Source organism: Condylostylus longicornis, unplaced genomic scaffold (assembly GCF_029603195.1).
Source record: "Condylostylus longicornis isolate FDR11 unplaced genomic scaffold, ASM2960319v2 ptg000194l, whole genome shotgun sequence".
NCBI lineage: Eukaryota > Metazoa > Arthropoda > Insecta > Diptera > Dolichopodidae > Condylostylus > Condylostylus longicornis.
The window spans coordinates 1078685-1101213 of record NW_026578162.1 but is presented as its reverse complement, the minus strand read 5'-3'; the positions used below and the strand labels follow the sequence as shown (position 1 = coordinate 1101213).

General features: G+C 24.8%; 1 protein-coding gene across 1 annotated transcript in view; it reads left to right on the top strand.

Moving 5' to 3' along the window:
* The first annotated feature begins 15403 nt into the window (after window positions 1-15403).
* Window positions 15404-22529, top strand: part of LOC129616385 (homeobox protein abdominal-A) — a 78531-nt gene continuing 71405 nt past the window's right edge. The window contains exons 1-2 of the mRNA XM_055532008.1: window positions 15404-16045; window positions 16142-16377. Of these exons, the coding sequence (XP_055387983.1) occupies window positions 15516-16045; window positions 16142-16377 (766 nt within the window). The 5' untranslated portion in view covers window positions 15404-15515. The remainder of the gene's footprint in view (window positions 16046-16141; window positions 16378-22529) is intronic.

The window sequence follows — 22529 nt, the reverse complement described above, 5'->3', positions numbered from 1 at the left end:
TCGTTTGCATTATTGTCAGTTTCTTTAGTTTTCGGTAATTTTGGATGCTACTTTTGAGTCTGTAACTCCATTTCTTATTTTTTGACATTGAAATATTAATTCTTTTAGGGGAATTCTCATGATTACTCGTGTCGTATTAGCTACTAAAAAGCCTTTACAAATACAAGTAAACATCATGCTCACAAGGTGGGTGATAGGTTTGTAACCATTTCTTTAATTGGCTTTTTCAATTTATTTTCATATGTATTTGGCTTTTTTTATAGTTTAACCAATAGTATTTTTAACGGGTCATTACATAGTAAGGTTTTACCTTGACATTAATATCTTCGTCTCTGAAGATCTCTATCAATTTTGTGTAATTGATTGTGTTACTCGCTATTAATCGATAAGATTTTTTAAGTTTGACTTTTTCTTTTATGAAGATCTCTTTGCTGTGTTGTTCTCTACTTCCAACATTTCTTCATTTCTGGTGAATTTCTGTTTTTTTTTTTTGTTGAAGTTTCTTTTAGCAATTAAAATACAATTAGTTTCTCTTAAATATTCTTTTTCAACTATTTCGCACACCATATCATCAATTTTGTTATTCTCGGTGCTATTCAAAACTATATTCTGATGTCTTAAAAATCTTAAATTTTCTGAATACTGTTTGCTGATTTCATTTTGTATGTTTTGGAAATCGCTTAAACGTGAATTGATTTTGTTTTACTATTTTGATGTATGGATCAGTATGTTTGTAATTTTTTAGTCTTCCTAATTTTTTTAATTTGTTTATTTTAATATTGTTTAATATCTACACTATAAAATGATAGCAAAGATGATAAGTATGTTATGTGTAATCAAATATTTTTAGTTAATTATTATCTGCTACGGACATTTAAATAAATTTAAGACCTTTTCTTTATAACAGAAATTCAACAAAAAAAAAACCATATCGAGCAGAAAATCAAACTCTGTAGAAGCTATTTTAAGCTTCATATAAATTCACTGTCCGTTCTATTTTACGATATCAATAATAATTACGCTTTTTATGGAAATTTTTTTATTCAATTTTATTATCACAAAAAGAAATAAAATCACGTCAATTACCATTTTATAGGGATTTTTATGTAGTTTCTCACGGTTTAACGACTACCATTAAATGTAGATTTTATTATGTGTATACAAGTACGGCTGCATATCTTAACGTGTTTGACTGCATATTTTTTATACCTACACCAATAAACACAGCTATTCATAGATTATATTATACCTACAATGTCTAAATTATAATTTTTGTATCACTAAAAATTATAAAGAAATTGTCTATGCTTGTATATTTTTATTGAGCAACTTAATGAATAGTATATAAGGAACCATAATTATACTTAAATAATAAATAAAAATATAATAAACAAAATAGTCCATATATTCATAATATAAAATACAAGTCATGAAAAGATTTTAAATATGCTATTATTTCTATTGAACTATTGAATAATATGCAAACAGTATGAGATAACTTTTAATTACGAGTAGAGGTTTATCGTAGAATAATGTAAATAAAATCAAAAAACAAATTCACGAAAATAATAGTTCTAAAGGAAAATAGGCACATGTGCATTAAATTTAAAAATGGTCGTTTTATTACATTTCAATGTACATATTGCTATTCGAATAAAATTGTTTTTGTTATAAAGTGGAATTAATATATAAAAAAGAACGTATATTTTAGAATATACGCAAGCATTGCCGCTTTAACATTGCTTTGATACATTGGCGGTTCTTTTTCATATTTTATAAAATAATTTTCCTTATAAATCTTTTGCAGAATGAAGAGAAATGAAATTTAAAATGTCTTTTATGTTGAAAAAACCTTCTACATTTTTGCTTATTTTTGTATGACTTTTGACATACACACTTTGTCAAAGCTGACTTTCTTTCTCAAAACTCATTTTCTTTCACGGAAATTCTATAGAATAAAGATATCAAAATACATCTCTGCTTATGAAAATTGCTATTACACCTTTGAAGTCCTTTTTATACTTTTATACTTTTTATATTTGTCATCGCTGTAGGAATATTTGAAAAACCGTTTCTCGAGTAAGTTGTATTTTACGGTAAAATCGAAAGTAAGTTTTTAATGCTTTTTTTTGCCAACCGCATTGCATACAATAAGGAAGGTGATGGGATAGCGTAAATAAACTATTTTTAGAGTGATGACCTGTCGGTCTGTGTGTAAACATGTATCTGAAGTTCGACTAAACCTTTTGATGAAAATTTTTATATGGATTAACTTCGGCTATGGAACGGATTGATAAATTTTTGGGATTGTCAGACCTCTGGAATTAAACCATTTTTTGGGCTGATTTTAAATTTTTGATCATTTTTTAGAAAGTCTTCAGCCGATTAGCTTGAAGTTTTAAATATAAGCTTCGTCTAACTTTGAAATTTAAAGGGAGTTGTTATTTTCAACATCTTGCAAAGTTTTCGCTAAATTATACAATACATCTTGCGGTGGTTATTTTCTGACATCAGACTTTTTTTATGTCCAAGCATATGTCATTTTTTTGCGGCACAATGGAAGGATACCAAATGCTTGGACATAATTTTTTGACTAATGATATTTTGTGAAATCATAGTCCACACATTAACAAAATACATTTAAACGTGACGGTTCTGGAGTATAACAAAACGAAAGAAGAAAATTTAAAATATATGATAAATAGTAGGACTTTATATTTTCCTTCTGAATAGGAATAACAAAAATTTTTTTAATTTCTGTTCTCCTTGTGTGTTTTCCTGCAATTTTAATGTCAAAAAATTTAAACCGCGCATTTTTCTATGTTATAGCATTTTGAGTCAAATAAATTTAAAGAAGAATAGAAAGATATTTTATCAGTTATTTTTATTCTCTTTAATTTATTATTCTATTTTATTCTTTTTAGTTTTTATATTACATGCTATATCTATAATTAGATGTCTATCCAAACATACTCCAGCTATAGAAAAACACAAGCACAATATGAAAAAGCATAAAAATCAAATATGAATAAACTAAAATGTTCTGATTTTTTTTAGACTTTAAAAATGAAAATCAAAACCATGTCGACATATAAGCATTAAAGAGACTTGTCTTAAAATTTTACAGTTTTCTAAAATGGACGAGCAATACTTTCAAAAAAGAGTAATGCGTTGAATTACAAGAAATATTAGAATTCATCAAAGAAATGTTTTAGGAGATTGCCACCATTATTCTATACTGTCATTAATACTTGCACTTCTCTAGCTATCGTGTCAAATTTTCTTGTGAAACTCATATGCATTTGTGAAAATAATGTCCATTATATGTCTGAAAAATTTTAAAGCTAATTATGATAATCTTCTAGGATGACTTTACTCTAATTTGAAAGATGGCCGATTTTTTCTTACATTCAAGTAAAAAATGAGCAAACAAATTTTCTATAAAATATTCCTATTTACATTTAATTAAAATTTTATTAAGCATTTTAGCACATTTTAGCAAAGAGTATCAAAGAAAAAGTTGAAAATATTCTGAATAATGTAAAAATTTTGATTTTAAATTTTACGACCTTTAATATTAAGGTTTTTCATACAATGGTAACACTTTTAAAATCAATTCAATTGAACCCATGCACTTTCAAAATTATGTTACTTAACGTAATGGGGTGGACTTTTTAAGAATTTATTATTTTTACCGACCGCATTGCTTATACAACAGGTGATAGCGATGGCAACAAATTTTGCATATCGAGTTATCGGTGGAACGCACTTCTCCATAGCATGGAAGTGGAATAAACTATTTCGAGCAACCTGTCGGTCCGCGGTCTGTTTGTTAGCGTTTGCACGCGCTCAAGTTCGGCTGAACCGATTTTGGTGAAATTTATTTAAACCTCTTAACTTTTGGAAGAAATGATGTGTCAGCAACTGAACGTTTACTATTTGATATTTGAGAATTCGGATAGCACAAAGCCAAATTAACATTTTTCTAGGTATGTTGACTTACTAATGCCCTAAAAATTAGAAAGAAATATTTAATAATTTCGTGTTGATTCTGTAACACTTTCACTTAACTAGACAATACACATTGCGGTTGGTTATGTGCTGACCACATCAATTTTTTTTTTGAAAGTTGTTCTAACATTCAAAACTCTTGCCAGATGATTTGAATTGATTGCCCTTTCATTAAGTGGATTAATTGTCCTTAGTTTTTATTCAAATTTTGAAATCATAATAATAATAAGTGATAATAAGAGTAATATTTAAATTAAGATGAATAATAGGTCGTCTTAGTATAAAACTTGAAAAAACTTTAAAAAGAGAAAAAAATGACGTCACTTGTCGCAAAAAAGTTTGATATAAAAAGAAAATCAAACCAGACGGAAAACTTAAAAAACTTTCAAGAACTTTATAAATATAATAATAAACTTTAAATTTCAAAATATTTTTCCAACATAAAGAGTACATACAGAAAGAAAAACATATGTTTTTGCATGTTTATGATTCTAAAAATTTTTAAAACACTAAATTTTGCTTCACAAAACTTGAAAAAACTTTAAATATTGAGAAAACGATGACGTAATTTTTTTTCCTTATTTTTTCTCAAAAAATATTATACTAAACACTTTGCATGCTAAAATTTTATGAAGTTTTTTCAGGTGAAAAAAAACTTTCTTATACTAGCAGACCTAATATTAACTATAAGGAAAAAGAATCTTCTTTAAGAAAAAAAATTTGAAAAAAAGTGTTTATTAGTTTCACTCTTTATTTTATACACACTTAATTTTATACACAAGTAGATATTCAGAAAAAACTTATTTCCGTAAAAGAAAATTTTTACCTACCCTTTTTAAACATTATGAAGTCTAAAGTAACAGCCTTTTAATGTCCAAAAATTGCCATTTTTTGACTATTTATTGTGACACAACCACAAACATTTTCGAAATTCTTCAATCACAGAAAGATAATGGCTTGTTTTCTATCTTGGTATAATATACTTGATCTTTAAAAACAAAATTCCCATTATAATTACCCGTTATCTGAAATTCGTTCTTTTCAAGTTTTTGATACCGTTTTTCTTCTATACTGCAACATGTTGGAGCATAAAATTAGCAGCTTTTAGATATTAACAAATAGTTTATTTCGTTAGAAGAAAATTTTTCGCTACATCCATCTCTTCTGAAGTTATTGCCTCTCGAAATGTGTAAAATTTGAAATTTCGGCACCTTATATATCAGGAACCGCAAGATTTTCAAAATTTATGTAAATGCAAAAAGTGAATGGTAAATTCCGTGCCACCAAAAAATTTAACTATTTCACTTAACCCACACAACTAACCCTTGAATTCGAGCATTATACTAACTCCTCTTTAAATTTTTTTTGCTTTATTTCAAAGATTGCATACTTTGATAAATTTTTGAAATTCTTTGGTATATGAATGAAAGTAATATTAATAATGTTATATAGTTAAAAGTGCTTTTAAAAATAATCTTATGGCTAGCTTGTTTTTAAAAGCAGTATTTTCACTTGTTGAAGGGAAAACTGCTACTTTACACACCATTGGTTTGATTTAACTTTATTTAGTTTGTTCCTTCTTTATTCTTATTCTTCTGAATAATTTTCTTTAATTTGCCAGAATATCAAAACATTTTCCACTTCAACACGTGTTTATTTTTATTCTGAAATAACTAATAAAATTGAACCTGATAATGAAATCGCCTGATAACTTCCTTAGATTTTTTTGAACGCATATAGATACTCTCTCACGTCAAACTAAAAATAATTTCTGCAAAAAATCATAATTCTTCTTCTACGCATGTCCTCTCAAACTGCATCCTTAACCCAATTACACAAATACAAAGATAAAACCACAATGAAAAATTTCACCAACGTTGAATTTTTTTAATAATGAACAAGGATATTTCGTCCATATCATAGTAGTATGCACATAACTATGTATACACGTATAACATGTTTCATATTGTTGAAAATATTGTATCTAAAATGAGACATAAAATGTATTAAAGCATAAGCAAGAAATATAATATAATGAATATAAGAGCAAGGAAGATAGTAATATTGAAAATATTTCTGATTAGAATCTTCCTTTTTTACATTTTCATCTTGTTGAACTGAAACTTTTTACAATAAAAAACAGATGTCGCTATCGAGTTATTTTGATTAAGTGTGTATTTCTACACGTAAAGCAACAAAAAACTGAAATTTTACGAAATAAATCGAATTTTGCTGCTTTTATAGAGCTTAAATTTTGTTTTCATATTAAATTACACATCTTCAAAAATCTAATTGGACACCAGAAATTCTTCATTTCCCAAAATAAGTTTTAAGAATCTTTTTCTATATGTAATTTTATAAGCAAACTGCACGCAATAAAATTCAAGGAAAAAGAATTCTTTCTAAAATTTAGAAAGTTTTTGATACTTTAAAACTAAAAAAATAAGGAAGAGAAAATTTAAGAAAATGAAAAACAAATCGTAATATTTATTTTTGGTCATAAAAAGGGAATTTCAATATTACAAGGAACGCATTAAAGTAGACTCTTATGATGATCGTAAAATTTTTATAGCATTTTAATGGTCACTGCTTACAGCGCGCGATTGAACATTTTTTCATCTGAACTTATAGTTAAATTTCATTGAAAATAAAATTTGTTGAAAAAAAGAATGTGTATATCATAAGAGGAAAGAAAATTGCTGTGCTAGTTTTTTGGTATAAGAATATTAAAATAATTTTAATTTATCTATCGTTATACACACATATAAGCTATAATATGAGCCATTCTATATTGTACTTATATATAATTTTTTGTAAAAATATCATACATTTAATATTTATTAAATATTTTCGCAATTAAATTCTGAAATAGGTATGTGTGGACACACATACGTCATCAGTTAAATAGGATTCTAAACAAATTTTTTATGAAAATTTAATATAGATTTACACAAAAGAAAATAATGATATTATAAAGAAATTAATATTTTCAAAAAATAATCAATAAGGAATCAATTAGGAACTTTAAAGAAATAAGGAATTTAATAGATTCAAAACATAATCAGTAATACCAAAAACGACTGGAATAGTAAGTGGGACTGGTTATTTAGAATAATCAAGTATATTCAAGAAGGAAAAATAAGTGTGTTGACTTTCATAGTTGTAAAAAATGTAATTTATTTTTCCTTACTAATGACAAAATAAATGAACATAATATAATACATATCCATATTGTATTATTATTGTATAAGCTAGATATAAAAACTTAGAAATGCTAAATTCATTTTTATTAGCTTTCCAATGTTTTTCAAAATGTTTCTTACCTTTACATACACATATATTAGGTATAATGTATAAAAATCAACTCAAAAATTTTATATATAAGTCGTGTTTATTAAAAGACATTATAATTAGTAATGTGAAAAAATATTGATTAAATATTTTACTTTTTATATAACTTACTTTCTTTTTAATTTGAATATTTTTTCAGGTGCTTTTTATGCTTCAACTAATTAAAGTACGTTTGAATTTCGTTATCTTCAACTAAATATTGCATATTGGATAAAATAATTACGTCTAAAAACTAAACTATGTTCGAGAAATTATTCTATTACCTTTAAATGTAATTATACTTTAAGTTATTTGGCAATAAATATAGTCGCACAGAACAAAGTTATGAATAAATTATTAATATGGACCATAATTACGATTTCGTGAATCAAAAGAAGATGAAAAAAAATGAAAGGAATCACAAAAATAAGGTGCGTTACTTCACAATTAAAAATTAAAATAAATTTCACAATTCACAGATTTAACAATTATGCATTTAAGTACATACATATGTATATATAACATATTTTAGGTAAATTTGATGCCGTTTATAAAAAATAAGACGCTGGTGAAACACCAAGAATTTTGTTAAAAATCTGCAATATGCATGGAAACTACAAATTTAAGAAAATGAAAAAATCAAATTATTTTCAATTCAATATAAAAATTTATAATAAAATAGGCCTCTCTTGCCTCTATAAATAATAATTTGCACCAGTAGCTACTTTCTTTTTTGTTTTTTTTTTATATTCACAATGTTTTATATAATGATAAATTTTTGTTTAATCTTTTATAAATATATCAACCTGATAAGTATAAATTAAGAATAAAAATAATAGTTATAAGTAAATATATATAGGAACATTTGTAGTATATATATGAACATACACAAAATGTACTTTTATATTTTGTATGATCTTAAAAAATATCAAAAAATGGACCTGAAGGCTATTAAATTTACATACCTATTTTATTAAAAATATTTTTTTTGTTTGATATTTGAGAAATTCTAAATTTAATTTTATAAAAATATCATATATTTTTAATTATATTTTATTAAAAGTTTTAAAATTTAAATAATTTATTCATTTATGTTTTAAATTAATAGCATAATTGAGGTTTACCCACTTTATGAAAAATAATGTATGCCGATAAAGCAAGCAAGGAATAATTTCTTTAAAAAAATATTGTAAATAAAAAATTTTTATAAAATTTTTGAGCTATGTATAAATAAAGCACATACTTTTTTGATAATGTTATACAAATTAAATAATATATTTGCATAAAATTTGTAAATAAAGTATTAACCCTCTTTAAAATACATAAATAATATTTTCCATAATATTTAAAATCATATTATACAGAAAATTATTAATTTAAGACGAAAAATAAAATCTTAAAATGTGGAACAGCCTTAAAAAATTAAATGTATGTATTATTAATATTTTTGCTATAAATGTAATTAAATTTAATCCAATGTGGCAATTATTTACAAAATAAGTAAGCAGAAAGTATGTATTAACATAATATTTATATATACATATATACATACATAAACACATATAACTTATAAAAGTACGAGAGAAATCAAAAAATATGTATGTAAAAACAATAAAACGAATATATCTACCTTAAAATTAAAAATCAAAACAAAAATAAGTCCGCAACAATTTCTATTCCTTAACGCATACGTTAAAAAATAAATTTGCTACTTAGCTAAAATATAAAATATAAAATAAAATAAACGAGAAATATTATGAAAATTAAACAAGAAATAAACAAAAAATATAACAAAAATAGCATCAAGTAAAATATTCATACATTCCCATACAATGAAAATGAATGAAACTAAAATAAAATTGATGAGTACCAAAATAGGCGTGGATTACACATAAAACGGGTTTTAGGTGTAAATATAAAGAACAACCAACAATTAAATTATATCAAACTATAGACATTATTTTAGTATACACATTATTCCAATAATTTTAACGATAGAAAGAGACAAAATCACATCATTTAATGGCTGTTAGTATATGCTTTGTTCCTGTCATTGCTGCAATCATGGAACCAAAATCAACCATAAAAATGAAAAAACAAAACAAAAAAATAACTCAAATGCTATTACCTACACATTTATATAATCATAAAAAGCAAAGAGTATATTCCATTATAGCATATACGCATCTTTACAGAGATTCATTCACTACATGTAAAAATAATTTTATGAAACAAAGAGCAAAAAAAAACAAGAAAAAGAAAAACTTTAAGGCCAGAACAAAACGTGAAATAAAATACAAGTAATGAATAAAAAAGAATATAAAGTACATAATCGCTAAACATTGAAAAGGATATACGTAGGACACTTTAAAATAGATATAATAACGCGATAAAAAGAGATGAAATGATTATTATACATACTTTTCTATTAAAGATTTTATTATTTTTAGTGTGAGAAAAGCTTTTCTCTAATTTTTATTCCATTGTTTTTTTCTCGTAGTCCTTTCTCTCAAAATTTTTACCTTTTGAAATTTTCATTTTTAGTAGCAATCAAGCAAATATTAAAAACATCTATCACCCATACATATTTGTTCATACTCAAATAATACTATTATAAATTGTAAATACTGAGGATTTTTAGAAAAACATTTTTTTTTAATTTTTTATTTATCTGACAGTTTTATTTGTATTAATTTAATACTCCTACTTAAATTTTATGGGCAAATACATATAAATATGTACATATATACATAGGTAATCAAAAAAATCCTGTTTCAATTAATTTTTTTCAATGAAATTTGAAATAAAATGTTAATCAAAATATTGCAAATTTAATAAAAAAACATTTTTATCTACCTAGATTTTTTATTAATAGTAAATTTATCATGAGGTTTTGCATGTAATTTTGTAATAATTTATGTTCTTATAAATGTCCATTAAATAGTATAGTACATATTGTTTTATTTAACTTTAAAAAAAATATTTGACGAATTGTTTGTTGCTTTGATTTCAGATAAAGAGAGAGGTCATGCGTTATCATTTAATTTTTTTCTTTTGTAGATTGTGTTGTCTTGTCACATACAAAGCTCACGTTTCTTTTGAAAAAGTTCCAAAAATATTTACAACCACAATGAAAATGCACTTTTATTTTCTCTCATTTGCTCATTCTCGAATCCGAAGAAACGTATTTCATACTTTTATACACATATTAACATACATTTCCAAATATATATGCATGATAATTTTTACAAGTCCAATACTAACCTATTTACAAACTTAGTTTCTTTTGTACACCACTTTCAAAAAATTATTTTTTAAGGTAAATATGGTAGATACATTATAACAAATTACTATATGAACGAGTAATTGCGGAAAAGTTTACTCTATATCAAGCTCTATATATTATTCATCTCAATGTCATAGCTTTAGAGTACATAAAATTAACGAGAGAATAAAAATTATAGATAATACTAAAGAATAATATTCTACGACCGAAGAGTATTTTTCACACAATGAAAATAATAAAAAAAGTAACTTTCATTCTATATTTGTGGAGTTTATCATTATGTTATTTGCACCGATACTTTTGTACTATTATTATTAAATTGAAGCTAAAAAAATTCTTTCAATAGTAATATTATGTTGTAAATGAAAAGGATTATAGGAAGGTATTTAGAGGGGTTTTCTTTTTATTTCTTGTATTTTCTCCCATAATTTTTGTGTTTGTTTTTTTTTCCCCTGTTGTATTAAGTTTTTTTTTAACATAGAAGATAATATGTTCTATACTGTTATTGCATATATAAAAAAAAAAACAATAAAAAAGAAGCAGACGATAACAGCGGTGGAGCAAAGTTATAATTTGGAAACTAAACTGACGGAAATAATGTTTGTGTTACGTTTATATTATAAGGTAAAACGAATACCCATATGAGTAAGCGTGACAGAACGATACAATTTTGATAGACGCTAAAACAAAATATACTGATATATTAACGATTTTCGGCGTGTGGATTATATATTATTAAAAGTAATTTCTATAGTCTTTAGTTTTATTTTTATATTTATATTTATGTGTTTTTATACTTGTAATATCATTTGCGTTTATGATGTGAAATATTATTTCAAATATTTTATTTTAATTCTTTGTTCTCCTTTTTTTTAATTAGATCTTTTTTTCGTTTACTACAGATAATATAATTATAAATAAATACAACGCATACAGACATGATGTATGTGTACTTCATATTTATATGCACAAACATACCTACATATATGGAAAAAATACAATAAAAAATTATAGTTTTAATTCTGAGATGCTACTAATTGCTGTTTGGTGTTTTATTTTTTTTACCTAACATTTAACCAATATTTATATTTTATTATAATTCGGTTGTTTAATTTAATTTTAATCAATTATCTAATTAAATTAACATTAACATTTTAAATAATTACAATTTCATCTAAATTACATACGTATTGGTTTACGTTCAATATTGTGTTACTTACAATAACAGTTCTGGTGAGTCGTAAACCTTTTATAGAATTATAAAATAGTGTTTTCCACATTGTTTTCAAAACATATAATTCTATCACCTTTAAAAGTAATTTTAGTAATAGTTACGCAATTGAATTTGAATATACATATTTTATTTATGTATTATAATATTCTTTACATGATTTCAATAACACTTTGTAAATTTATATAGTAAGTCTAAGTAGTAAGTACTATACAAATAATTTTTAAAAATAGAACTAATCTTATAATTTGGAAATATACTGACGTAAATGTTAATAAATCATTAATTAAAATATTTGCATGAAATTTTTGTTTCAAAATTAGACACCTATTCAGTAAAATATGAATTTTTCGTTCCTAAAAAAATTTTCCGCAAAAACTAATACACAATTATTGTTCTTTTTATGGCTAATTCTATTATACCCTTTACAATGCCTTGTTAAAGTTTAAATGGTCTCTTTTAGTATTGTTTTTTATTTTCACCTCTAAAAATATAATGTAGCAGCTATTAGTTTGATTGCAATAATTGATAGTTTCATTTTTTTTTAACTTAAAATCCGGAATAAAATGAAAATATAATAACAATAATAATAATAACAATAATAATAAAAAAATTAAATATGTATTAAAATTTAATTTTTTCTCTTTGCTCTCTCACAAATCCAAAAAAAGTAAATAATGCAGTCACATATCTATGTAGAGACTTGAGTATTATACCAACCAACACTCACAAAAACAAAATTTTGATTTCAGCCCTCAAAATCCAAGTTTTCTTATGTTAAAAAAGCTTATATCAAAATTGTCAGGTACGCATGTATAAGAAATAGACAGCATGGTAAGTTTTTGCTGTGTTAGTATAAACTTATAATTTAAAAAGTAAAACATACATATTCATATATATTCTTGATGTGTGGGAGAATAAAATTGCTTATGATGTACTTATTTAATTTTTATTTTTCAATAAAATTTTTATTTTATTTGTGGAATATAAATTTGATACTTTTCGTTGTCTCAAAATATTCTGTTTATTGTTTTAATATGAACTGAAGTAATAATAATATAATACATATGTATACTTTGAGGTGAGAAAAATACTTTAGATTTTTTAAGGAGGAAATTTAGTTTTAGAATAGTTTTTAATAAAAATAAGAAATACAATTTTCATATTGTATGCAGTAAGTGCTGAAAAATTTTGTTTCAAAACTTTTAAATTCCGACCCCTGATCAAATAAAATATTTGTCCCAATATCAATTTTAAATGAACAAGAAAACTTACATACATATTTTTGTTTAAGTAACATGTACATGTATTGACGTCTTGTTGGATTGTTTTTTTTCTCAGGAATATGAATAAAGTTCAGTGTTTGTTTCTCAAAAATAAAAGATGAATATATGCATATATACATAACATATTCTATATGTATTCGTTTGTACGTAACGCTATTAATTTTCATAAGCAATTTACGAACTCTTTTTTATGTTTTGATGTGTACTTCTTTCGCTATAGAAAGTATAATATGTCAGAGCATAAAATGTGGAAGAAGAATAAGAAAAATGAGCATAAAACCAAATTCAACTTGACGTATTTGAACATCCAAAGCAACTATAGAAAAGCATCCAGTGAACAACAACAACAATATTGAAAATATACACAGTCATATAAATATTATGTGCTCCGTATTTTCTTATTTATTTTTATGATTTTTGTTTTTATTCTTCTTGTTTTTTTTATATACATTTTCGCCTTGTTTTTTGTATAATATTTTCTTTTATATTATAGTGAAATCGCGTAGCTTTTGTATTGTGCCATAAACGAAACACTTTTCATAACGCTAACAGCTTCGGACTAATACGATCGAAAGGCGAATCACAAAAAATTTGTATTTTATAGCCACTCATTTCAATTTTAATATAAATATACAAACTTTAATATACATTATATTAACTCTAAAGCTAACGTATAGGAAAACATAAGAAGTGAAATAAAATATTTTTTTATTATATTTATATTTTAATTCACAACCACCCGTCACTTATTTCGTTGTTTCCGTTTGTTGGGTGATGCAATGTGGAAATAATTTTCTATAATATAAAAAGAGAAAAACTTTTATTTTAAATGATGATATAAAAATTTAATAAGAAAAACATATGTAGTATATGTATATAAAATTATATGCACAATACAAATATAAGTAAGAAAATAAAATTTTTTAAAAATTAATAAAATTAAAAAAAAGCGTTTGTAAACAACTTATCTAAAATAAATTTAGACAACGAAATAAGACAGTTTCGAATATTTCAAATATAAAAAGCTAGAATGTTTTAATGATTTTCGGTTGTATTATCAATTTTGAACTTTGTAAACTGAAATTTATAAAAAGAACAAGAAGTAAACTAATTAAAAATTATTTTACGACCGGCTCGTAAAAATATCAAAAACATTTGATTTTTGGTAAAAAAATTAATACGTTGTACGTTTGCATAAATAAATAAAAATTTAATGCAATAAGAAAATAAGTGATTTTTAAATTATTATTAAAGGATTCGCTTGAGATTATGTAAAAAGATTTTTTTAATAAAAAAAAAGTAGTGTGTTACTTTTCTCTTGTATAATTATTATAGTAAACGGTAAAAAAATTGTGAAATACCATTGTTATTTAAAATTTAAAAATCTATTATGAAATCAGTTTGATACTGTAAGTGTGCTTATTTAAAGAAAAAGAAAAATTTTTAAATATTTAAGAATTGAAACAAAAGTATAACAAAATTAAAAAGCATGGCTTGAGTGTCACAAAAAAGTGTTAATTGTACAATAAAACAAAGAAATAAGCGTCCTAATATGTTTATTTAAATAAATAATTGGTAACTTATAACTTTATAGTCTTTTATAACCTAAGAACAAAATAAAAATTTACAAAAGATCAGTTTATAATAACTTAAACACGTGTTGTAAAACCATAAATATAGTTTTTATATATTTTTTATTTCTATTAATGAAGGTTAATTATAACGTTTATGACGGTTTTAAAATAACAAAAAATGTTAAAAAAAATTTAAGGTCATTGCATCTTCTTCATTTTAATATTTAAAAGAAAAAAATTGGGTTACTTTGAATAGCTTTTGTTTTAAAAGGAAGTTATATGCATGGTAAATTATAAAATAAAATTGAATGAATATTATAATTTAATATTTTGTAAAAACATAATTTTTATTCTTTAAAAATACTTTAATAAATTCAGAAAAAATAAAAGAACAAAGCTAAAATAAAAATGAATATTTGATCTCATTGTCGAAAAAATAAATTTGCTTATAACAAACGCAAATTTTTTTATATTGGTAAGAATTTTAATTTACTTATGAAATATCTTAATTTGTAACATTTAATAAGTAACTAAATACATATATACGTAATTGATATACCTAAATATTTTAAATAAAAAAAATTACATTTACTTATACATATAAAGAAATGCAAAAATTAAAATAAGTCACTTTGATAGTTTTTTTGTTTAAATTGTCAATCAAAACGTAATAAATATATTATAACATTAGATTTTAAAAAAAATTGTTCTTGCATCAAATTAACAAAGGAAATTAAAAGAGAAAAGTCGGAAAACGATTAAGCTTTATAAATTAATTTAAAAAAGAATTATGTGCAATGTCAAAATTTGTTTTTGATAGTATGCTACCAAAATATCCACAATTTCAACCATTTATAAGTTCGCACTTATCTACAACGCAAAATTCATCATCCGCCGCAGCAGCAGCTGCAGCAGTTGCAGCAGCAGTAGCATCATCATCATCGGCATCATCTTTATTGACAACAAGTATAAACGGTGGAATTTCATCGTTACACCACAATAATACACCTTCATCTGTATCATCCGTAATCAATAATTTAAATAATAGTAATAATAGCAATAACAACGGTAGTAATAGTAACAATCATCATAGTACAAATAACAATAATAACCATACCAGCAATAGCAATAGTTTAAATACATCTCATCATAGTGGTGGTACAACGACATCTAATTCAGAAGGTAGCCCATTAGCAAGTTCCGACGGTAGTCCGAATCCTCCGATTCCGACCAGTAAAATGTATCCATATGTTTCTAACCATCCAACTACGCATAGCAGCCTTTCAGGGATGCCTGGATTCTCTGGCTTAGAAGACAAATCTTGCAGGTAACGTTTTTTTCGTTTTTTGCAGTTATTAACTTTAATAGGGAATTCGGCATATATTTAACTAATTATAATTTTCATATCGAAAATTTAAAATAGGTATACAGACAGTGTAATGAACAGTTATCAGTCTATGGGAGTACCAGGTGGAGCTTCTAGTTTTGCACAATTTTATCACCAAGCTGCAGCGGCAACAGCGGCTGCTGGTGCCGTCGGCGTAGGTGTAGATGGTTTAGGTAATGCTTGTACACAACCTACATCTGGGGTTGTATCCACCGGCGGTACAGGATTAAGTAGTGCTGACTTACCTAGGTATCCTTGGATGGCATTAACGGGTAAGACAATTTTTTTTGTAATATTTTTCTTTGACATTGATCATAAGCATCGTGTAAAGAATTTGGGAAATTTTAAGAAATAATTTATTTATATGTAATTTTAAGAAATTATCTAATGTATTGAAAATTAACAGTTTAAAGCTATAATTCATGTTTTAAGAACTTCACTGACTGAGTTTTACTCACTAAAGTTTATTCATATAAATAAGAATACAGAAGAGGAATAGCCGAAAAGGAGTTTTTATCGTTTGTTCATTTTTCTTTTTTTGAGAAATGTTTATTTTGTTCAACTCGTAAACATAAAGATACTTCTTTTTTAAAGTAGATTTAACCCACACGTGTTTAATAAATTTTGGCATCACTGTTTATTGAATAGTTAAAAAAGTATAATTTTTATATAGAAACCATTTGAAGCTGATTCGTAAAGGTTTTCTTGTGTTACAACACCGTGCAATTAATATTTTTGCTATAATAACAGACCCGGCGTACGCCGTCTTGTCAAGTGAAAAAAAATGAGTAAATTAGGTAACATCTGTAAAAAACAACGTAGTTTTTATTGACATGTTTTGTTTTCTGGCGCGCAAATTCATAAGGTCAAATTGCATGATGTTTGGAACCCCATAGCGCTTTGACTTTGTACTGACCTTTCAAATCGTACGATATGTGGCCAAATGCGGTCTTGAATAATGACACCAATTTATTGTAGTGATTAAAATTGCTTGGAGCTGTTCAACATTTAGTCATTTTTCTAAATTTTTGTGGGCGCAACAGTGATCGTTTAGCAAGTTTAATTGTTCATTAAAGAAAATTAAAAAATTTGCAGTAACTATTTCATAATAAAATTTTTTATCCTGCATTTGCACATTTTAACAGATGTAATATAGATAATTCTTTATCAAAGTATTTCTATTGCCGTACAGCTAGCAAAATACCTTGGTCCTACTAAAAATATTTTATCATAAAAAAATAACGGAAAATATCAAAAGGTTTTAATAGATGCAATAAATTATTTACGCATATGAGTTAACAAATTATACCGTCTTTGGAAACTAAAAAATGATGTGGTGCGCTTTGCTTATTTATGCTGCAAAAGTATTAATAGCGACAATTTACTCTTCAACAATAGACACAACCGACAAACTTTCTTGTGACAAACTTTAACGATTTTCTGTCAATTCTAATCAGCTGTTAAGTTATTATAATTAAATACAGCTCGATGGGGATTAAATGCAACATTACTTTCAATAAATCTTTTTCGAGTTCTGTGGCCTTAGTTGACGAAAACATAATTTCATTGAAATAAGATTTAAATTTTCATTTATAAACAAAAAAAACATACTTTTTACGGTTTTTAATCCATTTAATAAAACGAAAATTTTTGAAATTTGTGACAATTTTCAAAATAAATACATAAGTATATACAAAGTTGTTAAAAAAATATTTAAGTATATACATACTTACATACATATGTAGATACATATATATATTAAGTTTTCTAAAATTTTAAATTCTACATCTATTTTCGTGAAACGACTTTCGTATTCGGAAAAATGGTAAGGTAGTAATCAATCAATTGGTATAAGGTACCCTTCCATTTCTGCAAAAACCAAAATCGTTTCACAAAAATCGAATTACATAGCAAATGCCCTGAATATTTTAATTATTTTTTCACTATAATTTGAGATATACATATATAATTTTTAAATATCATGTTCTTCAATATATAAGTTTATATACAACAAGTATGTTTATTACATATCTACACAAACTACGAAAAAAAAATCCGAAATAATAAAATATTAATATAAGTTAACATAGGTTTGGTTTAATTTAAGAAAGCTTAGATAATCGTTACTGGAATATACGTCTACGTTGTTCAGATGACAAATTTTGTTCGGCCTACAAAACGCAGAGCTATAATGCTTTGCAGAATAAAAAGTACTAATCAATTAAATTTGAAATATTATAAAAAACTACCTTCATTTTATGTATAATTACAATAGAATATCTCATTATGCTTATTCTAATAAAGTTATTTATAATTGATAATAAATGCCCAGTGAAGATTAAAAATGCTCTTATAAATATGTATTTTATAGATATTTTAAGTTCCAATTCTGTATTATGAAACGAAAAATTTTTTTTAGAATTTGTTTGGTAATTTTTAATATAAAAGTTTTTATTAAAAATAAATTTGAATGTTTCATTCAATTAATTGCTGATTACATATGTATAATAAAATGATAATAAATAATAATAAATAATTGATGAGTGTTTTTAACTTCATCAGAAAGAAATCAGAAGCTTGATATTGTTACAGAACATACTATCAAACTACAATAATAAAAATTCCGAAATACAGAAATAGATACTCGTATATATCTCTTAAACTTAATACAGTAGATATCGTATACGTTAATATTTATATAAAATAATAGTGTTAAAGTATTAAAATATAAATATAATGATGATCCGGCATACTCATTAAATCAACGTACGAAATTCGTTGGTTCAATATTGATTTTGTCGCAATCAGTTTTCTTTATGTTACAAAATCAATATCACATTGTATTTTTATACACCATAAAAATCGATGATCTATGGAAACTCTAAAATTATTTTGCATTGTTTTTCCATTAGTCATTATAGCATTTAACGGCATAAATTCCACAATTAGGAAAATTTGCTCTATCATTTGACCACACAAATTCCAGGGAATGAATATTTACATTACCGTTAGTGACGCTAAAAAAATGGTCTGAGATATAAACATCTCAGACCATTTAAATGTTATTAAGCCATAATATTAAAATTTCGAAGTAGTTGAAAGTTTTTGCACAAGCAAATATTTATTAAGGCTTTTGTGTTTGATAAAACTAATTGAAATTTCTTGACTTGTGGTGGTAGCTGCCATAAAACTGCGAAAGTCATTTGGTCATATATTATGAAAACTATTCAAATTACAGTGCTGTGCTGAAATTTTTCTTAAACAAATAAAACACAAGCATTACTTATGGCACAGTGTGGCAACCACTGTTGCTTATGGCAACAGGAGTTGATCTTGTCAACTGTACCTATTTTCGTCTTACTTACTTTTAAATTACACATAACTAATATAATTGGATTTTCAAAAATTATTTGTAATATTAATATAGGTATTTTTCAATATTATTAAAATGAAGTGACTATTATTAAAGAAAATTTTAAAATTTTTTTTTTGTAAAATGTACCACTCCTAATAAAATTAAATGTTTACATCTATTTAAAAAATTTAATTCAATTAGAATTTAATTTTTTAATGATGATCTAATCATAAAATTGTTATCTAGTAATGATTGCTATGAAACTTGATTATAGTGCCGAATAGAAAAACCCTTATCAAAAATCCCTCGCAACCGGATTTTCGGCAAATGAAACAATACACAGAGAACTCAGTTATCTGGCAGCTATTACTACGAAACTTGATTACAGTGCCCAACCGAAAAACCCTCACCAAAAACCCCACGCAGCCGGATTTTTGACTAATAAAACAATAAATAGACAAATCAAACAATTTTATACTATGGGTGGAAATATATTTTTAAAATAGTTTTCTTGTTTTCTTAATGGTTAATTTTGCATAATGAAAACAAACAAAATTGTTGCAGAATCTTTGTGACAACGTTAAAATGAGCCGAAAATAAACAGTAGCGTAGAGTGTTTATGAGTTCTATTATTTTTACGTTTGGCTTGATTTTTCAAAAATTTCATTTTATGCATTACCGTGTGTTTTTTTAAGGCAGATCAGTTTTGGTTTTACATCACATTGTTTATTTAAAAAAATACGTGCTTTACAAAAATTGTGCTTGTTTCATACTCATATTACAAATCATTATGATCATGGTTTGACTTTTTTTAATTTAAATGTGCTAGAAGCAAAATGAAATTTTGAAATTGAAAATTTGTCCCATTTTTTATAAATTTTGCACATGAAATTTTTTGAAAGCGCTAATCATAATGAAATTTTTAAAATATAAAATATTTTAAAAATTTCATTATGATGATTATTTAGGAAACGGAATTCTTTTGCAAAATATTTTTATATACGAATATGCATTATCCACATATGCATAGCATAGTGATGTCCTGAACTTATCAGATTGTCTTTGTTAAGTAAACACAATTTTTAAGGAACTTGAGGAAACAGTTCTTGTTTTCGTTGCAGCATTTCTAACCTAGTCACATCTGTTATGTGAAAAAATTCAATTAGCCGATTCTGTTGCATTCGATGATTTTTATATGTCGCGTTTTTAAAGAAAATGTATTTTTATATTCGTACGAACGTATATTCGAAGGGTATACTAAATTTGACTTACCGTTTGTAACTCCATGAAATAATTGTCTGAAATATAAATTCAAGCTTTTGATCAGCATCAAATTTTGAGAAGATTGAGCTTTGTATGTCCGTCCGTTCGTTCGTTCGTCTATCCATCCCAACAATAACTTAAAAACAAATTGAGCTAAGTTCACAAAATTTTCAAAAATTGACTTATTATAGTAAATGCCAGAACCCTATTTAAATTGGATGTGATCGGGCTACTGGTTCGGGTAGCTGCCACATAAAATCTAAATTTATTTGACTATATCTTAGAAACTATAAAAGCTGTTGTTTTGAAATTTCGCACAAGTAAATATATTAGTAAGTCAATTTGTTTGATAAAAGTCGTTGAAATTGCTTGGCTCCTTCTGGCAGCAGCCATACAACTTCAATAGTAGTTTGTCAATTTTACTACAACTGTAGTATTTTACTACATTTTGGATTCCATACTACCGTACTACTACAAAATCATTTTTACTACTTTTTGCCTTTATACTAGAAAATGTGATTATTTGTTTTTGTTTATAAAAAGTTCATTTGTTTTTTTTACAAAAATCATTTGTACAACAAAAAAAATAAAGTTTTTGTTTTTCTAAATTTCAAAATTATTTTTCAAAAAAAGTTTATATTGTTAATTTTTCAGCTCACGCTTTACATAATGTTATGTAAATTGACAGTAATCAGTTCAATTTGACAAAAAAAAATAACAAAACAGAAAAAAAAGTACCTACCGTTGCCAAAGGCGAATATATCGATACGCTGCTTAAGCGCGTAGCCGATTAAGGTAATCTGATTTAAAATGTACGGGTATAAAACAATTTTTGCACAAGTGCTTCCTGCTACGCATCGATTTAAACAGATGCCTTACTTTATATTTGGTATTAATGATAACCGCAAATTACTACGCTAAAGCTCTCCGTACTACTTTTTTTGAGACAAAATACTACTGAAAAACAAGTTGAAATGACACGGTCAACTCTATTTTTCTCGTTCTATTTACATTTATTATAAAAAAGGCTTAACATATTTTTCATTATTGAAATATTAACTTCTATGAGTCACTCTTAGATATTTAAAACATCAACCAAAAATAACAATTGCCACATTTTAAAGTTATATTTTGACTACTGGATTTAATAATTAATAAAGTATTTATATGTATGTACGTTTGTGTATGAAGAATCTAACGATCAATTCAGTGATCATATGATTTTAATTGTATTTTTTTTTCTTTTATAGTATAATAATTTTATTTTATGATAGTTTTTATGTAATATTTTTAACGCTATAAACATTGTTATTAACTAAATTATAATGATTTTTTATGGTAAAAAATTAGGTTAATTTACTTTCATTTTATAGTGCTTTAAATTCGTTCCCGCTGTGTATATACATACATATGTATGTATTTTAATTTTATAGATTATATAAAAAATGCTATAAAAATTATATGAGGTACAAAAAATACGTGACTATTATATTAATTTCCATTTTGTTTTGTTTCTATTATTTTATTTTTATACATGCATACATACATATGCATATATGTGTGTATATATGTATGTATATACACATGTAAATAAGATTTAAAATATGATATATTTTAAAAATTATAAATATAAAATTTTGTTTTGTTTTTTTACAGAATTATTTTTGTACATATATATTCGTATGTATATATGTATGTATATATTTATGCAATGTATTATACACACATATTATGTATGTATATGATTAATAAATTGAAGAAATGTCATCTATCTTAAAGTTGAAAAGATTAATGTGAATAAATAGA